The sequence below is a fragment of the Danio rerio genome, chromosome 4 (assembly GCF_049306965.1).
Source record: "Danio rerio strain Tuebingen ecotype United States chromosome 4, GRCz12tu, whole genome shotgun sequence".
In the NCBI taxonomy this organism is placed as follows: Eukaryota; Metazoa; Chordata; class Actinopteri; order Cypriniformes; family Danionidae; genus Danio; species Danio rerio.
This window is the reverse complement of record NC_133179.1, coordinates 25,842,464-25,857,159: the sequence shown is the minus strand read 5'-3', so window position 1 is coordinate 25,857,159 and position 14,696 is coordinate 25,842,464. Positions and strand designations below refer to the sequence as shown.

Sequence of the window (14,696 nt, the reverse complement as noted above, 5' to 3'; positions counted from 1 at the left end):
AGATTCACTAAGAAATTGCCGACATTTTTAAAATGTTTTTTTTTCATCTTTATAAATATGCAAATGAGGCATCGTTTTATTAAGTGCTAATTTATTTACTTTTATAGCACAAAAATCTGAATGTTGAGTGAAGTCAGGTAAAAAATTCTTGTTCATTTTTTTCACATATTAAAACAAAACGTTTCTAGCGAGGATTTTTGGGAATCTCTTTTTACCACTCAATAATTCTGAAAATAATGCAAACAGGCAAAACAAAAAAAAACTGTATATAATTAGGCAAATTATGTATGGACATATCCCTCTGCAAAAAAGAAAAAAATATTTGAATATATATGAATATTATGAATATAAATATGAACAAAACTGTAGTTTAATTGTACGTAAAAGCTGCCGAAGTAGAGATTTTTGGCTCAGCGGAGGAAAGAAAAGTCATTTTAAGAGAACTGCCTTTTAAAATATACATTGTAATTGAAATCAATAGACATAAATTGAAAAATTGTTGTAAGAGAAGTCTTTAAAATTGTATATTTTAGATGTTTTCTTAATATTAGACTGTGAAAAATAATTTACAGATACTGTACATGAATTTTTTTTTTCTTAACGCAAATTTCTGATCATAATATTCATTATTTTTGATTTACTTAAGTGTTTTTCAGGTACTTGATTAGAAATGACCAAAAAATAATTTTACAAAATGTGACCTAAATGAAAATATTACATTGTACATCACACTATGTCGTCAAATCAAACAATTTAGCTTAGCCTATTATCTTAGCAGAATTTTAACTGATTAAGAACAGGCTACATTTGTGTGCAGGTTGTTTGAACACAGATTCTTCTGTTTTACTTTAAACTTTGAAAAATCCTTATCTTGTTTTGTAGACTGTGGAGGCGATGAAGGCTATACTGGACGATCTGTCAATTGACGACTACTTTAGCATAATAGATTTCAATCACAATGTCCGTTGCTGGAGTGAAGATCTGGTCCAGGCTTCCTCAATCCAGGTGGATGAAGCCAAGAAGTACATCCAAAACATCAAACCTAATGGAGGTGAGGGGGACCATGTTATATATTGACTGATTTAAAATCAATAAAATTAGAAAATGTAAACCAAAAACTACTGAAGGTACACTAAACTTAAATGAACACAGAATACTTAAATGATAAAAAGCTTTACATATGACATAATTTGACCTTTTTGTTTTTATTTTTTCACATATTTCAGACTTTTTATCAAACTCTGAATGGTCTGAGTTTTGAGAGCTTATAAACTTTCCATTGCAAGCAGTAGTACCATTTTTTAATCATGAAAAAATTAAGATTTTTGCAGGTTTTAGGCTCTCAAAATCTCAAAATTTTTGTTAGTTTTAAATTGCAAGATAGAAACTAGAATATGTCATTTTATGCTCTAGATGAAAGAAAATAAAAGAAAATCTTATAATAATTATTTTTTAATATTTAGGGAAAACTCACCATTTGTCTTTTTTCAAGGGAAAAATGATACTAATTATGCCATTTTTGTTTTGTTTCAGACCAGGAAGAAATGTTATCAGACCTTTTATAGAATACATCTAAATATTTTAAATGAAACCCACACCTAATAAATACAGTAAACTATTGACCTTTTTGATAGACTTATTTCTGCAACAGAACAAAATACTTTTACACATTTCAGTCTTTTATCTGAATTGTCTGAATTTTGAGAGACTATACATTTCCATTGCATTTCCAACATTTTAATTTTAAATTGGAAAAAAATAAATAAATAAACGTTTTACTTGAATGAATAAATTGTAAGACACAGTTTAATCAATTTATAGATAACATAATATTAATTGTGTAATTTCAGAATTTGGCGAAAACTTGCTATTTTCGTTTCGTTTTTCTTTTCTTTTATATTAGGAAGAAACTACTTATTTAAATTAAATTGAAGCAACACAATTCTTATTTTTTTTGTGGGACAACTTTCAATCCACTTTAATTTGTAAAAGCTATTAAATTATCTTCATATATTACTGGCATTGTGTGGAACACAGCATTTGAACAGTGTGTTATCTAATGCTTATAAAATAAACTATGAATATTTTAATTGAAACCCACACCTAATAAGTCCAGTAAATAATTGATTTTTACAGAACATGTCAACTAAATTTGAACATTTCTTTACCATTTGCACTTTTGACTCCAGGCACCAACATCAACGAGGCTTTACTGCGAGCGATTCAGATGCTGATCAAAGCATCCCATCATGGCCTGATTGACCCTCGCTCTGTCTCTATGATTATCCTGGTGTCAGATGGAGATCCAACAGTCGGTAAGACCAAATACCAAGTTTTCTTTCTGCCCACATGGAGTTTTCTGTAGGCGAATCTACTCTTACTTTGCTCACGTTTTGTTTAGGTGAAATAAAGCTGAGCACTATTCAGAAAAATGTGAAACTTCGCATGAAAGAGGAGTTTTCCCTGTTTTCTCTTGGAATCGGTTTCGATGTCGACTTTGACTTTTTGGAGCGAATCGCTATGGACAACAGAGGCATCGCCCAAAGGATTTATGCCAACCAAAATGCCGCAGAACAGTTAAAGGTGCTGTTTATTTTAGTTTTCCCTAGGCATGCATACTGCTTACTGAAAATTATGCTTTTTATTTTCCATTTTCCATTAATATGCATTTCTTCTGGGACCAAATTGATTACAAGCATTAATTTTTTAAACCTAATATGTTTACTTTTAAAGCACTAACAAACTAATTTAGTAAAATTCCCAAACAAGTTCTACAGACCCCTTAGAAAACCATTGGAGGTGTCCAGACTCCATTTTAAAAACCACTTTACAAAATGACCCTTGTTTGTGTCTCTATGGTTTTAACAGAGATTTAAACATTAAGACAATTCCAGCTTTATGGATGTAACTTTTGCAGTAAAATCTCAAAACATAAATTCACAAAGAAAGTCTGTGTTAACATTCTATTGAAACATCTGATTATATTTTCCAAAACAACTGACCACAAAGTTAAGAACATGTTTTGTACTTTAAATGGGGGAAATAAAGATGCAATATGAATTTGAAAAATGTACGCATGTTCGAAGTATACAATTTGCTTTGTAGAAATTCTGTGAATTAAACTGCGCAATCCAAAAGAAACTATGCTAATCAAAAAGATGAATCGGCTCACTGTAAAACAGCCATGGTTGTTTTTGTTTTATTTAATATTTTTGCATTTATGAGGGAAAATTGTAGTTATGGATGTGACATTTCTTCAATATGGATGTGACCGATGTGAAATTGCCACTTGTGTGGCTTTGGTCAATCAAATATAATAGCTTGAAAACATTGACAGATACAATTTTTGAGTATTTCTAAATTACTTTAAAATACTGTAAACGATTTCCTTATAATTTTTTTTTTCATGACAAGGTTGACATTTACATAGAATTGCTCATTAGCCAACAGTGTGTTCATATATGCTACCAGTTTACAGTAAAAATGTCAGAGGTATTCATAGTAATTCAAATATTTGTCATCATATGAGTTAAGATATTCTGATTTACCCTGTAACTCTATCATAATCTAAACTGTTGTCTCATTTGAGTCTGTTTTTCTAAAGAATATTTTAAGAAACATCTGATGTAAACTTGTGAATGGCATGTCAGTCTTTTTTTTTATTCCTCTTCTTATTCCTCTTTCTCCAGACATTTTACAGTCAGGTTTCCTCTCCTCTCCTGAGGACCATCACCATTCATTTTCCTGAAAACACAGTGAATAATGTAACTCAAAACCGTTTCGACAAATTCTTCAGCGGTTCTGAGCTGATAGTGGCTGGAAAACTCCAACCATCAGACCTCACCACACTCCAGAGCTTCATCACCGCCTCTGCTGTGAGTCTCATACCGCATTTGTGTCCATTATTAAAGATACAGGGACATTTGTACAAAAATAAAAGAATAAGGATGTGAATATTGCTTTATGAATGCATATGATATTGGAAATACAATATAAAATACTAGGAACTTATCAGTACTTAGTTTTAATTGTATTTGAGTGTGTATATTTTTTTATACAACCCTAAGCTAGATAAAATATTAGTTACAGTTTTAGTTGAGTAAAAGGACAAGTACTCTGATAAAATAACAAGTACTCACAAGTACTTGGTTTCTGTTTTAGTTGGGTAAAAGTACAGATACTCTAATAGAATAGTAGGTACTCTCAAGTACTCTTTTTAGTTTTACTAGAGAAAAAGTACTGACCCACTAATAAAAAAATAGATACTCATGAGTACTCAGGTTTCCTATGAGAACAAGTATAGATACCCAAATAAAATATATAAAACTCTTAAGTACAGAGTTTAAGTTATATGTGAGTATATATCTATAAAATATTAGGTACTCATGAGTACTTTTGGTTTTAGTTGAATAAAAGCACCGATACTCCAATTAGATAGGAGGTGATCATAAGTGTTCAAAGTAAGAGTAAAAGTACAGCTATTATAATAAAATAGTAGGAACTCAAGGGAATCATAAGTTCACAAGTGAAAGTATAGATACCCAAATAAAATATAAAAAACTCATAAATACTGAGTTTCAGTTGAACGTGACTATATCTATAAAATATTGGGTACCCATAAGTATCTTTGGTTTTAGTTGAGTAGAATTAAATAGGAGGTACTCATAAGTATAGTATTCAAAGTTAAGGTACAGCTATTATTAAAAAAATATTCACAAGTGAAAGTATAGATATCCAAATAAAATAATAAAACACATAATAAACACATAATAAAATAATAAAACACAGTACATAGTTTTAGATTTACAGGAACATTTTACAGTAAAATGGTAGGTAGTAGGCACTTACAAGTATTCTGTTTCAGTTTTACTTTAATAAAGTACAGGTACCACAATAAAACATTTAAAAACTCAAAAGTACACATATGTACTCCTTTTAAGTAACACATAAAAGTAAAAGATGTGCAGATTCTCTTATAAAATAGTATGTACTCACAATCACTCGAGTTTCACATGAGTAAAAGTACAAATACCCAAATTAAATACTAATAGACAGTACATACTTCTTACAATACAAAGTAAAGTTTCATTTGTATTCTATTGTTCATAAGTACTCAGTTTTACTTAACTCAGTTTTTACTTTAGTAAAAAAATACAGGCACTCTATTAAAATATTAGGTACTTACAAGTACTTACTTTCAGTTGTAAATGTTTTTTTTTTTCTCTCTAGGCCAACATGGACCTGAACATTCAGGCGGAGGCAGATATTCAGGCGTTGGACACTGTACTTAGCAGACATCAACATTCCTACAATGACTTTGCTCGGCAGATGTGGGGCTACATTACTGTGAATCAGCTACTGGCTGAACGGTGAGAGCAATTTCAAATACAGAGGAATGATATGTTTTCATGACAAATAAGAAATGTGCTTTTTTCTTTTAAATTAGAGAAGTAAAATCCCCTACCAAAAAAGCTTAGATATTCAGATATTAGATATTTAAAATATATATATTTAAAATACCTGTCTACCACTGCTCATGAATATTAATTGCATTTGCTCATAGTTTAACTTTTTTGCTAAAAAGGCCTTGATCAAATTAAATTGAACTCTAAAAATAGACTATAATGCCCTAAAAACTGGATGGAACAAAATTTCTAACAGACGACATGCTTTGCTAGGCTCAACTAAAGGCAGCTGTTTTTTTAAAGGGCCAGTATACTCCAAATAGCGCAAACTATTTTTTTTATTGGTAAAACAGTAATGTGGATATTTACGAAATACACACAGAGAAGAAACATTTTTGAAAAGTCATGGACACAGCTATTTTTGTAATGTGTGTGTGTGTGTGTGTGTGTGTGTGTGTGTGTGTGTGTGTGTGTGTGTGTGTGTGTGTGTGTGTGTGTGTGTGTGTGTGTGTGTGTGTGTGTGTGTGTATGTGTGTGTGTGTGTGTGTTTGTGTGTGTTTGTGTGTGTGTGTGTGTGTGTGTTTGTGTGTGTGTGTGTGTGTGTGTGTGTGTGTGTGTGTGTGTGTGTGTGTGTGTGTTGGAATGAGGCCACAGGCCGAGTGCTTTAATGTCCCACCAGTGACAATATACAGCCATATCGCACTGTTATGAGTGTGATATTGTGTTTATACAACAGTTCGATGGCATAATTGTGTATATTACATAGAAAATCAAACACGGAGAGCCCACGGAGAGGAAAAACCCTTTTGTCACCCAGCGTCACTTTAGAGCAAGTATTTGAATAATTCTTTAGCGGTAATGTCTAACGAGATGACAAAGCAGGTAATTTTGCTGACATTTTAAGATTATAAGGCTGAACGGCATGAAATGTCATCAGTCTACAGAGATTTCCCAGTATTTCTCTGTTGCAATCAGGAGATTACAATAATTATTCCTAAAATAGCCAAAGCAGCACAAACACCACCAGATTACTGTTGTGTTTGCGATGAAGAAAAACGTTAAACACATGCAGGCAAGCTCTTTTTACTTAATTGTATAAATACAACACTACAACATAAAAAAAGAGATCGCTGTTTTTGTTGTCTCTGTCGCCATCTTGTGGATAGACAACATGCCCCGCTCAATGAAAATTCTCTTAGAAATTATAAATATATAAAATAGGCACTTTCCTTATAAATAAACTGCGTAGATGTAATCTAAACAACTACATTCTCGTCTAAAAAAGCCTCAAAAGTACATTATGTTGTCTAACAGCAGCAATATTTGTGGAGTAATATATAAGGGTGAAGGGTATATATATTGATAAATCATGCAACACAATTTCTTAATGTTTGCACTGCTCAAATGATGGATATTTGTGCTATTATTTAATGCCAAATATAGCATTTCTTGAATTTGGGCTTGAAATGGCTGCAGGTGTTGTTGCCAGGAGAAGACACTGCATAGAGCAGAGAATACAAAATATAATCAAAAATGTTTTTCCACAAATTTATTTGGTATGGCAAAAGGTCACATCATCCGAATAATCTTGAGAAAGTCATATTATTTTTCATTTAATTCAGGAATTAACGACAAATTGGAAAAAACAATAGGGTGAGTCACATATACCAGCGCAATCTGAGTTTCCTCAAGCAGCATGTGATTTGTTCTTCTTGTGCCTGAACTATCAAAAACATAAGCAGTTGTCAAAATGTACATCTTGTCGACTATCTCACATAAATATAGTATCATGTAACCTGAGCACATGTGTGTCGTCATGTTCTAAAGTCTTTTCTTTTTGCATGTTAAAGTCTTTTGTCGTTGAGATTACTTAAGTTAAGCTTGTTTATTTTGTAAATATGCCTATATCAAGGCCAATAAATAAATAAATAGGCCTACATAAAATAAGACAATATTTTCTCTTACTATTTACTAAAAGATAATATTTTACGTTCAAAATAAGTACCATAGCGCATTCATTCTTTTATTATCATCCGCTTTTCCGGGGCCTGGTCGTGGGGGTAACAGTCTTGGGAGAGAACCCCAGACTTCCCTCTCCCCCGACACTTCCTTCAGCTCCTCCGGGAGCATTCTGAGGCGTTTCTAGGCCAGCCGACAGACATAGTCCCTCCAGTGTGTCATGGGTCTTTCCAGAGTCCTCCTTCTGGTAGGACATGCCTGGAACACCTCCCTAGGTACTGTAGATGTTCAGGAGGCATCCAGAACAGATGCCCGAGCAACCTCAGCTGACTTCTCTCGATGTTTGAGGAGCAGCGGTCCCTCCTGGGTGACAGAGCTCCTCACCCTATCTATAAGGATGAGAGTTATCCAAGATCTTGTCCTTTCAGTCAGGACCCAAAGCTCATGACCATAGGTGAAAGTAGGAATGTAGATTGGCCAGTGAATTGAGAGCTTTGCCTTTCGGCTCAGCTCCTTCTTTACCACAATGGGCCGATACATATACTACATTACTGCTGCCGCTGCACCAAACTGCCTGTCAATCTCACGTTCCATCCTTCCCTCACTCGTGAACAAAACATAAAATTATTTGAACTCCTCCATCTGGGGTAAGGACTTTCCTGCAACCTGTAGAAGGCAAACCACATTTTTCTGGTGGAGCACCATGGCCTCTGACTTGGAGTTGCTGATTTTCAGCCGCCTCACACTCGGCAGCAAACCACCCCAGTGCATGCTGAAGTCCATGTTCGATAAGGTCAACAGAACAACATCGCTAATACCATAGTGTTTTTTTATTCAATAACTATTTTTTAATGAATTGAATTTTTCAACTTTGACATCATGAATATTGATTATTTTTTCTATGCACCCCCATATATTTGTCTATCCATCTTACCCTGTACAGAAAAAAATAATTGCGCCCTTCTTGGTCTTAGTAGATAACTTGCACCTTTTGATCATCGGCTTTTCTTATTTTCCACTATGTAAATTTGTGCTGCACTTTTTTCGTTGGTTGATATGGAAATTAGATGTTACATTTTTGTTTATCAATTTTCCAGTTGTCAAATCATCTGCAGAAATTAGAGAAAAAAAAAGTCCTGTTTGGTAAATCTGACCCTGAAATTGTCAAAAAATAAAATTCATTAAACAAATAGTTGAGGTTAATTTTCTCTTGCATGTACTATGTGTTCATATTAAATCTACTTTCAGATTAGATAATATACAAAGTAAAAAATCACCAAAATACAGTGCAACATACAGTGTTACATGTTTTTGCTATTTATGGATAATGGCTTTCACTGTGGCTCGATGCATCTCAAAAATTAAGAAATGGCTTTATAACCTTTTCCAGGATGTAATCTTAATTTCTTTCTGTCTCATTTGTTTTTGATTAATTTATTTTTTAATCTTAGCATTATGTCTAGCTTTTGAATATCTTTTGGTCTACTTCACATTGTCAGGCAGGTCCTATTTAAGTGATTTTCTGATTGCTAACAGGTGTTAACTCAGGTGTGATTAAAATGTTTAGTAATTAGAAATTAGTAAGGGGCAAACACTTTTTTACACAACTGTATGTGGTTAAACAGAAACATCTCTATTTGTGATTTGTGTTGATCACACTCACTTTTGCCTTTCTTAAAGCTCTCTAGCTCGTACAGCATCCAGGAAGCGTAAGATCACCCAAAGGATTGTGGCCTTGGCTGTGGAGCATCAGTTTGTGACCCCTTTGACCGCGATGCTGGTGGAGAGTAATGAAGAAGGGAGGCCAGAACGACTGATTGCAGACTCGCCCAAAGACTCCAAACATGGCTGCTGCTCAGGTACCAGAAAGATTATCTAATGCCCGAAACACACCAATCTGACAGCCCATTGGGCAGCACGAGGTTTTCAATGAGAATCTGACAGGTTAATTTGTTTTCCTCTCGTCAGGTTCACATTGGATGAAGTTTGCCTGTTAAAATAGTAGAATCAGCATTGGCTGTTGCTGAAAAATAGCACTCTGACTGTTTAGCTACGAATCAGAGAAAATTTTTTATTTTTTATTTTTTACAAATTATATGGATTATCAGACATATTTGCACAGGCAAATCCCTTTGTGGTGAGGCACAAGTACTGTGAAAATGGTACAGAAAAGCTTCTTTGTTTAAGATTTTTATGTGTGCAGCACTAGTTCCAGTTTTCTTTTGTGGAATGACAATACAGATACTGCCACCTGTGCAACAACAGTTGTTTTTTGTCATTGCTAGTTTTTTGACATTGGTTTAGTGTCCCGACCTGTACAATTTAACATAAATATGCCTGATTAAAGGTTTTATCAAACACAGTCTGTTTATCTTAATGTTTTATTTTCTTTTTATAGCCACTGGTTCTCTATCTGGACAAATGCCAGTGCAACGGTTAGTCTATCAGAATCCTCCTTGGATCCTGCCCACACCAGGTCCAACTTTTGTAGCCGAAGCAGTTGGATCTCAAGAAAGCATCATTCCGGTTCACATCACTGGCGGTAATGCAGCACAGTCCAATGATAATACACACTTGCTCTGATAGTGGTTCACATTTGGATTTGAATTCTTAAAAAGAAGTTGTCTGAGTTGCACAAAATCATTTTACAACTGAAGTCACAAAGGGTTTTCAGTTTGCTTTTAAATGTAGAACCAATGTGAACACTAACAAATCTGATTTCTACTTCTTCAAAGGGCCATGAAATCTCCCTATCTTAACAGGGTGTTTTTATACTTCTAGTTTGAAAAAAGACAGGAAAGTGAGTGAGTCCAGCTCTGTTTAGGTGGGAGTTTCGAGTGGTGAAAAAGGGAAGGGTTTGCATGAAAAGGGGAGTTTCATTACTTGCACAACAGCTGATTTTTACAGCGGCATCACAAACACAGATGCAGGGGAAATAGACAATGATTCAGAGAGCAGCATTTAGCGTATCTGAGAGCTGTGTGGAAATGAAGGATTTTCAGTCCATAATATTGTGGTGATATTAATGTAAAATTAGTAGCTAAATCATTTTGACTAAGGTATGTCTTTAAATACTGAAAGATTACTGCTGACGATATCAACTAACTTTGCCATCTGAATAAACATAAACAAAGAACATTGATTGCACACTTACCAAATTTGTAGAGACAGGACAATCAACACCAACTGGAACTGCGTCTTTTTTTTTTTTTTTTTAAGAAGATGAGTGGCAAATCTGGATTTCACCATTTCCAAATTCGAAAAGGTGTCGAGTAAAAAATGTCCCTTATAAACATTTTTTGTCGCATGTTAGCAGACCACTGTAATCCACACATGTGGGTCCACATGTGAACTGTGCTCTCATCGTGGGGAAATGGAAACAAAACCTTAGTTGTGGCATTTATTAACCCAGCACTGACGACATTGACGATGTCTACTTGTTTGAATTATGGTTGGCAACACAACGTAGTGTCTCTCTAAACACTGTAACAAGTAAAAACTTCTTTGAAGCCATGTCATGCATATTAATGAAGCTGCATCTCATTTACTATAGAGCACTCTGATTGGTTCGAACCAGGCCTTTTTATTAATTAATGAACAGATGTGCTGAAAACTCAATGACGTCACTTTGTACCGGCAGGTACAGGCAGCCTATCTCCAATTTACACAATGATCTCACTTCAAAAAAAATTTTAAAACCGGAAGAACAAATTTGCTCTAAACAAAGTTTAAAACCCCCAACACATTTTTACTTTTTTTGTTAAATATATATGCGTCCTAATAGTATTTTTAGCAACGTGGGACATATATGATTGTCAACATCTCAAACACGTTTTGGTGTGACCCTTTAAAGAAATCACTACAGCAAAAATGCTTAGTAATTTTTTTTTTTTTACTTTTATTTGCATCTAGATTTTAATACATTTTTAAAGGCCATTTCAGAAATTGTCATTTCATCTTGCATATAGCACACTTCACTGTTTTATTCCCATCTATATTATGAAGGATTTTAAAGAAGGGTTTTCTCATAAATCATTATCACAACTTTTTTTTTTCTGAAACAAAAATCGTCTCTTCAAAAACATTTGATTTTAAAATTCCAACAAAACGAAACACAGATTTATTTAAATATATGCAGCATATTGCATATTTAATTTAAATATATTTTATTTGCATTTTAGAACAATCAGTTCTGTTAACTTCCTATACAAAAAGAAAAAAGCTTGCAACTAGGTTATCTCTGAATATGTAAATTATTGGCAGATAATATTTCAATGATGTTATAGATATATCCTCAAATTCTTGCATTGTAAAATATCTCGGCCACCCTTTGACATATTGCAACCAAACTTTAAGTGTTTCGATGTCACCTTATACTTAACATCTTAAAATTGCTTTAAAAACTTATGGAAGTTGGTCTGATGCTGCCTGCTTCACTTGCTCATTAAGTTAATGCAGTGCGTTACTCTGTAATTGCTACTGTATGCTATCAGTCAGTAGGGAAGTATGGTGATATCTGGAATGTGTTATCATAAAGGAATTGTTCACCCCAATTTCTTTTATTTATTTCTCATTATACTTATTTGCACTCTAATGGTTGCTTACCATTCTTTTTCAGTTTTTTAAGAAGATATTTTCCATTCACTTGAGATAGAGGTTACAGGTTTCTAGCTTTCTTTAAAATATCTTTGTAATTTTTATCATCCTTTTAATTTTAACACAGTGGATAGTGACCCCCACTTCATCATTAACTTACCCAAAAGCAACATGGACATCTGCTTCAACATTGACTCCAAACCTGGACACATCCTCAACCTGATTTCAGATCCTGGAACAGGTAACCTGATGCCTTCATAGCTTAAAAAACAAAAAGGAGTACCTATATTTAATTTATTTTCCATTTCGGTTCTTCCTTACCAGGAGTCACAGTCAACGGCCAGTTGATCGGATCCAAGATGTTGAAGAACAACAAATTAAACACATATTTCGGCACCATCTCCATATACTCTAAAACTGACGGTGTTCAGGTGATCGTTGGAACTGACAGAATTGACTTGATGGAGAGCAAGAACAATCACTCCTTCTCCTGGGGAGCTACTGCTGAGCTGACGCTTAACAGGTATCTCAATACAAACAAATCAACAATCACCACAGATTTACAGTTGTGTTTATCTAAGCTTTTATTATACCTGTTATGTATATGGGACTCTTGTTTAAAAAAAAAAACTTTGAGGAGGAGTAATGAGTCTGATCTGTTTAGAGTGTGTCAGAAAGCAAAAAAACAGGATATACAATTTTTTTTATTTCTTTTTTTTTATTGTATTTGTTGAACATTTCCAGTCAAATGCATAACAACTCTTACAATATTACACATTTTAGCATAACATGTCTAGACAAAATAACAAAAAGAAAAAAGAAGGAAGGAAAGAAAAATAAAACAAATAAAGAACAGGAGTGGGTATACATAACATTTACCATAGAAAAGAGGAGTTTAGCTATTTAAGTATATTCACAGTTCTGGTCGCTTTACGACTTAAAAGTCCTTTAAGAGTCTCAAAATAAATTTTTAAATCAGCCTTGAAATGGAAGTTGTTAGGCCTCCTCTCCGACCATTTACACTTGTGTATATGAACTTGCCCAATAACAACTACAGATTTAACATAAACAGGAGATTCTTATCTATATCTTTTTTTATTTATAAAAAATATGACATCTCTATTCTTAATAATAATACTATGACCACTCAGTATATTAAATAGACATTCAACATTAAACCAGAAATATTTAACATACATACAATCAAAAAAAAAACCATCACAGTCGTGGAGGAATGTTTTTGTGTTTAATTGGGATTAGGATACAATTTTTAATTTTTAAAGATAAGGATAAACGAATTTTACATTTATTCAATGCCACCTCGATGACGCATGATGTCTGTTTAACAGTATCTTTGGATATTTTATTGTGTATATTGTTAAATTTGCCACTTATGTTTGTAATGATGCAACAAACACATGTAAAACGGCTGTATATAAACTTAATTTTTCACACTCAAATCTTAGGGCATGTGTCCATCGAAGTGTAGTGAGCGTTTTAAGCTCGGTGCTTAGCGATCTGTGTTTTTTAAAAAGCTGTGTATCACAACTTTGCATTTGTACAAGAGTACTGCCATTTTTAGCAATTTGGTGAAACAGAACCTTACTGTGATCTATTAAATCATTGACTCTCCCGCACAGCTCAACTCATCCTTAAACCTACCCACACCACCAAACCTGTCCCTATATCCCACCTTTAAAACACCAGAAGTGGACTGCAATACATTATGAACACATTAAGTACATTGTATTTATATTTTGATGCAAGTACACATCTTACTAAGTATTAATACGCAATAAATTAGTAGTTTATTGAGCTAAAATGTTAATTCATGGTTTGTTAATAGCATGAAAAAAACATTAAAATAAAGTGTATTTCAGAGTACATCATGATGTGTGCGTTAACTTTTCAGATATGGCAAAACCAACTATATCATATTTTAGGGATGGAAAAGACCTGTAAAATCATTTTACACAAGTAAAATTGTGCTTGCCTAACCCATAGTAATTTTTTTTTAATCATTAATGTGAACTCATTTTGACTCTTGCTTCAGAATTAAGGTTACCATTTTGAAGGAGCAGCATGTCACTGTGTTGATTGATGGGAGGATTTCAGTGATGGTGCTTCTGCATCGGGTGTGGAAGAAGCATCCCGTGCAGGTGGACTTTCTGGGCATTTACATGTCCAACAACAACAAATACTCCACTCAAGTTCATGGTCTTGTTGGTGAGTCAATACGTAAATGGGCAGATTACCCAAGTCTTTACAAAACAGTTTTTTTTACTGTTGAACACCAATGAAGATATCTTGAAGAATGTTAAAAAACCCTTAACTATTGACTTTCATAGTCATTAAGAAATACTGTGGATGTCAACATGGTATACATTCTTCAAAATATCTTCTTTTGTGTTTAACAGTGAAACTTGAAACAGGTGATGTAAATGATGACAGAATTTTCTCTTTAAATATGTGAAACAACTTGTAAGTGTGTTTTTCGGACAACTTTTTTTCTTATAACAGGTCAGTTTGCAAAGGAACCAGAGGTTAAGGTGTATGACGTGCATGAAGGGGCAGATCCAAAAAAGAAAGAGGCTACAATGGAGGTGAAAGGCAACAAATTGGCTGTTACCAGGTACTGTCACATAATAGGCCTACCATTATACATTATATTTAAGATTTGTTAAAAAAAATGTCTGTTTCTCTGGAATTATTAGCTATAGGTTTCAGCAATGTGTT

The 14,696-nt window shown here is 33.6% G+C and overlaps 1 protein-coding gene across 1 annotated transcript in view; it reads left to right on the top strand.

The window, feature by feature from the left end:
• itih2 (inter-alpha-trypsin inhibitor heavy chain 2) overlaps positions 1–14,696 on the top strand; it is a 28,053-nt gene that overhangs the window by 11,098 nt on the left and 2,259 nt on the right. The window contains 11 exon segments of the mRNA NM_001327825.1: positions 883–1,051; positions 2,190–2,315; positions 2,402–2,583; positions 3,690–3,875; positions 5,230–5,369; positions 9,045–9,223; positions 9,763–9,906; positions 12,088–12,201; positions 12,285–12,483; positions 14,014–14,186; positions 14,481–14,592. Of these exon segments, the coding sequence (NP_001314754.1) occupies positions 883–1,051; positions 2,190–2,315; positions 2,402–2,583; positions 3,690–3,875; positions 5,230–5,369; positions 9,045–9,223; positions 9,763–9,906; positions 12,088–12,201; positions 12,285–12,483; positions 14,014–14,186; positions 14,481–14,592 (1,724 nt within the window).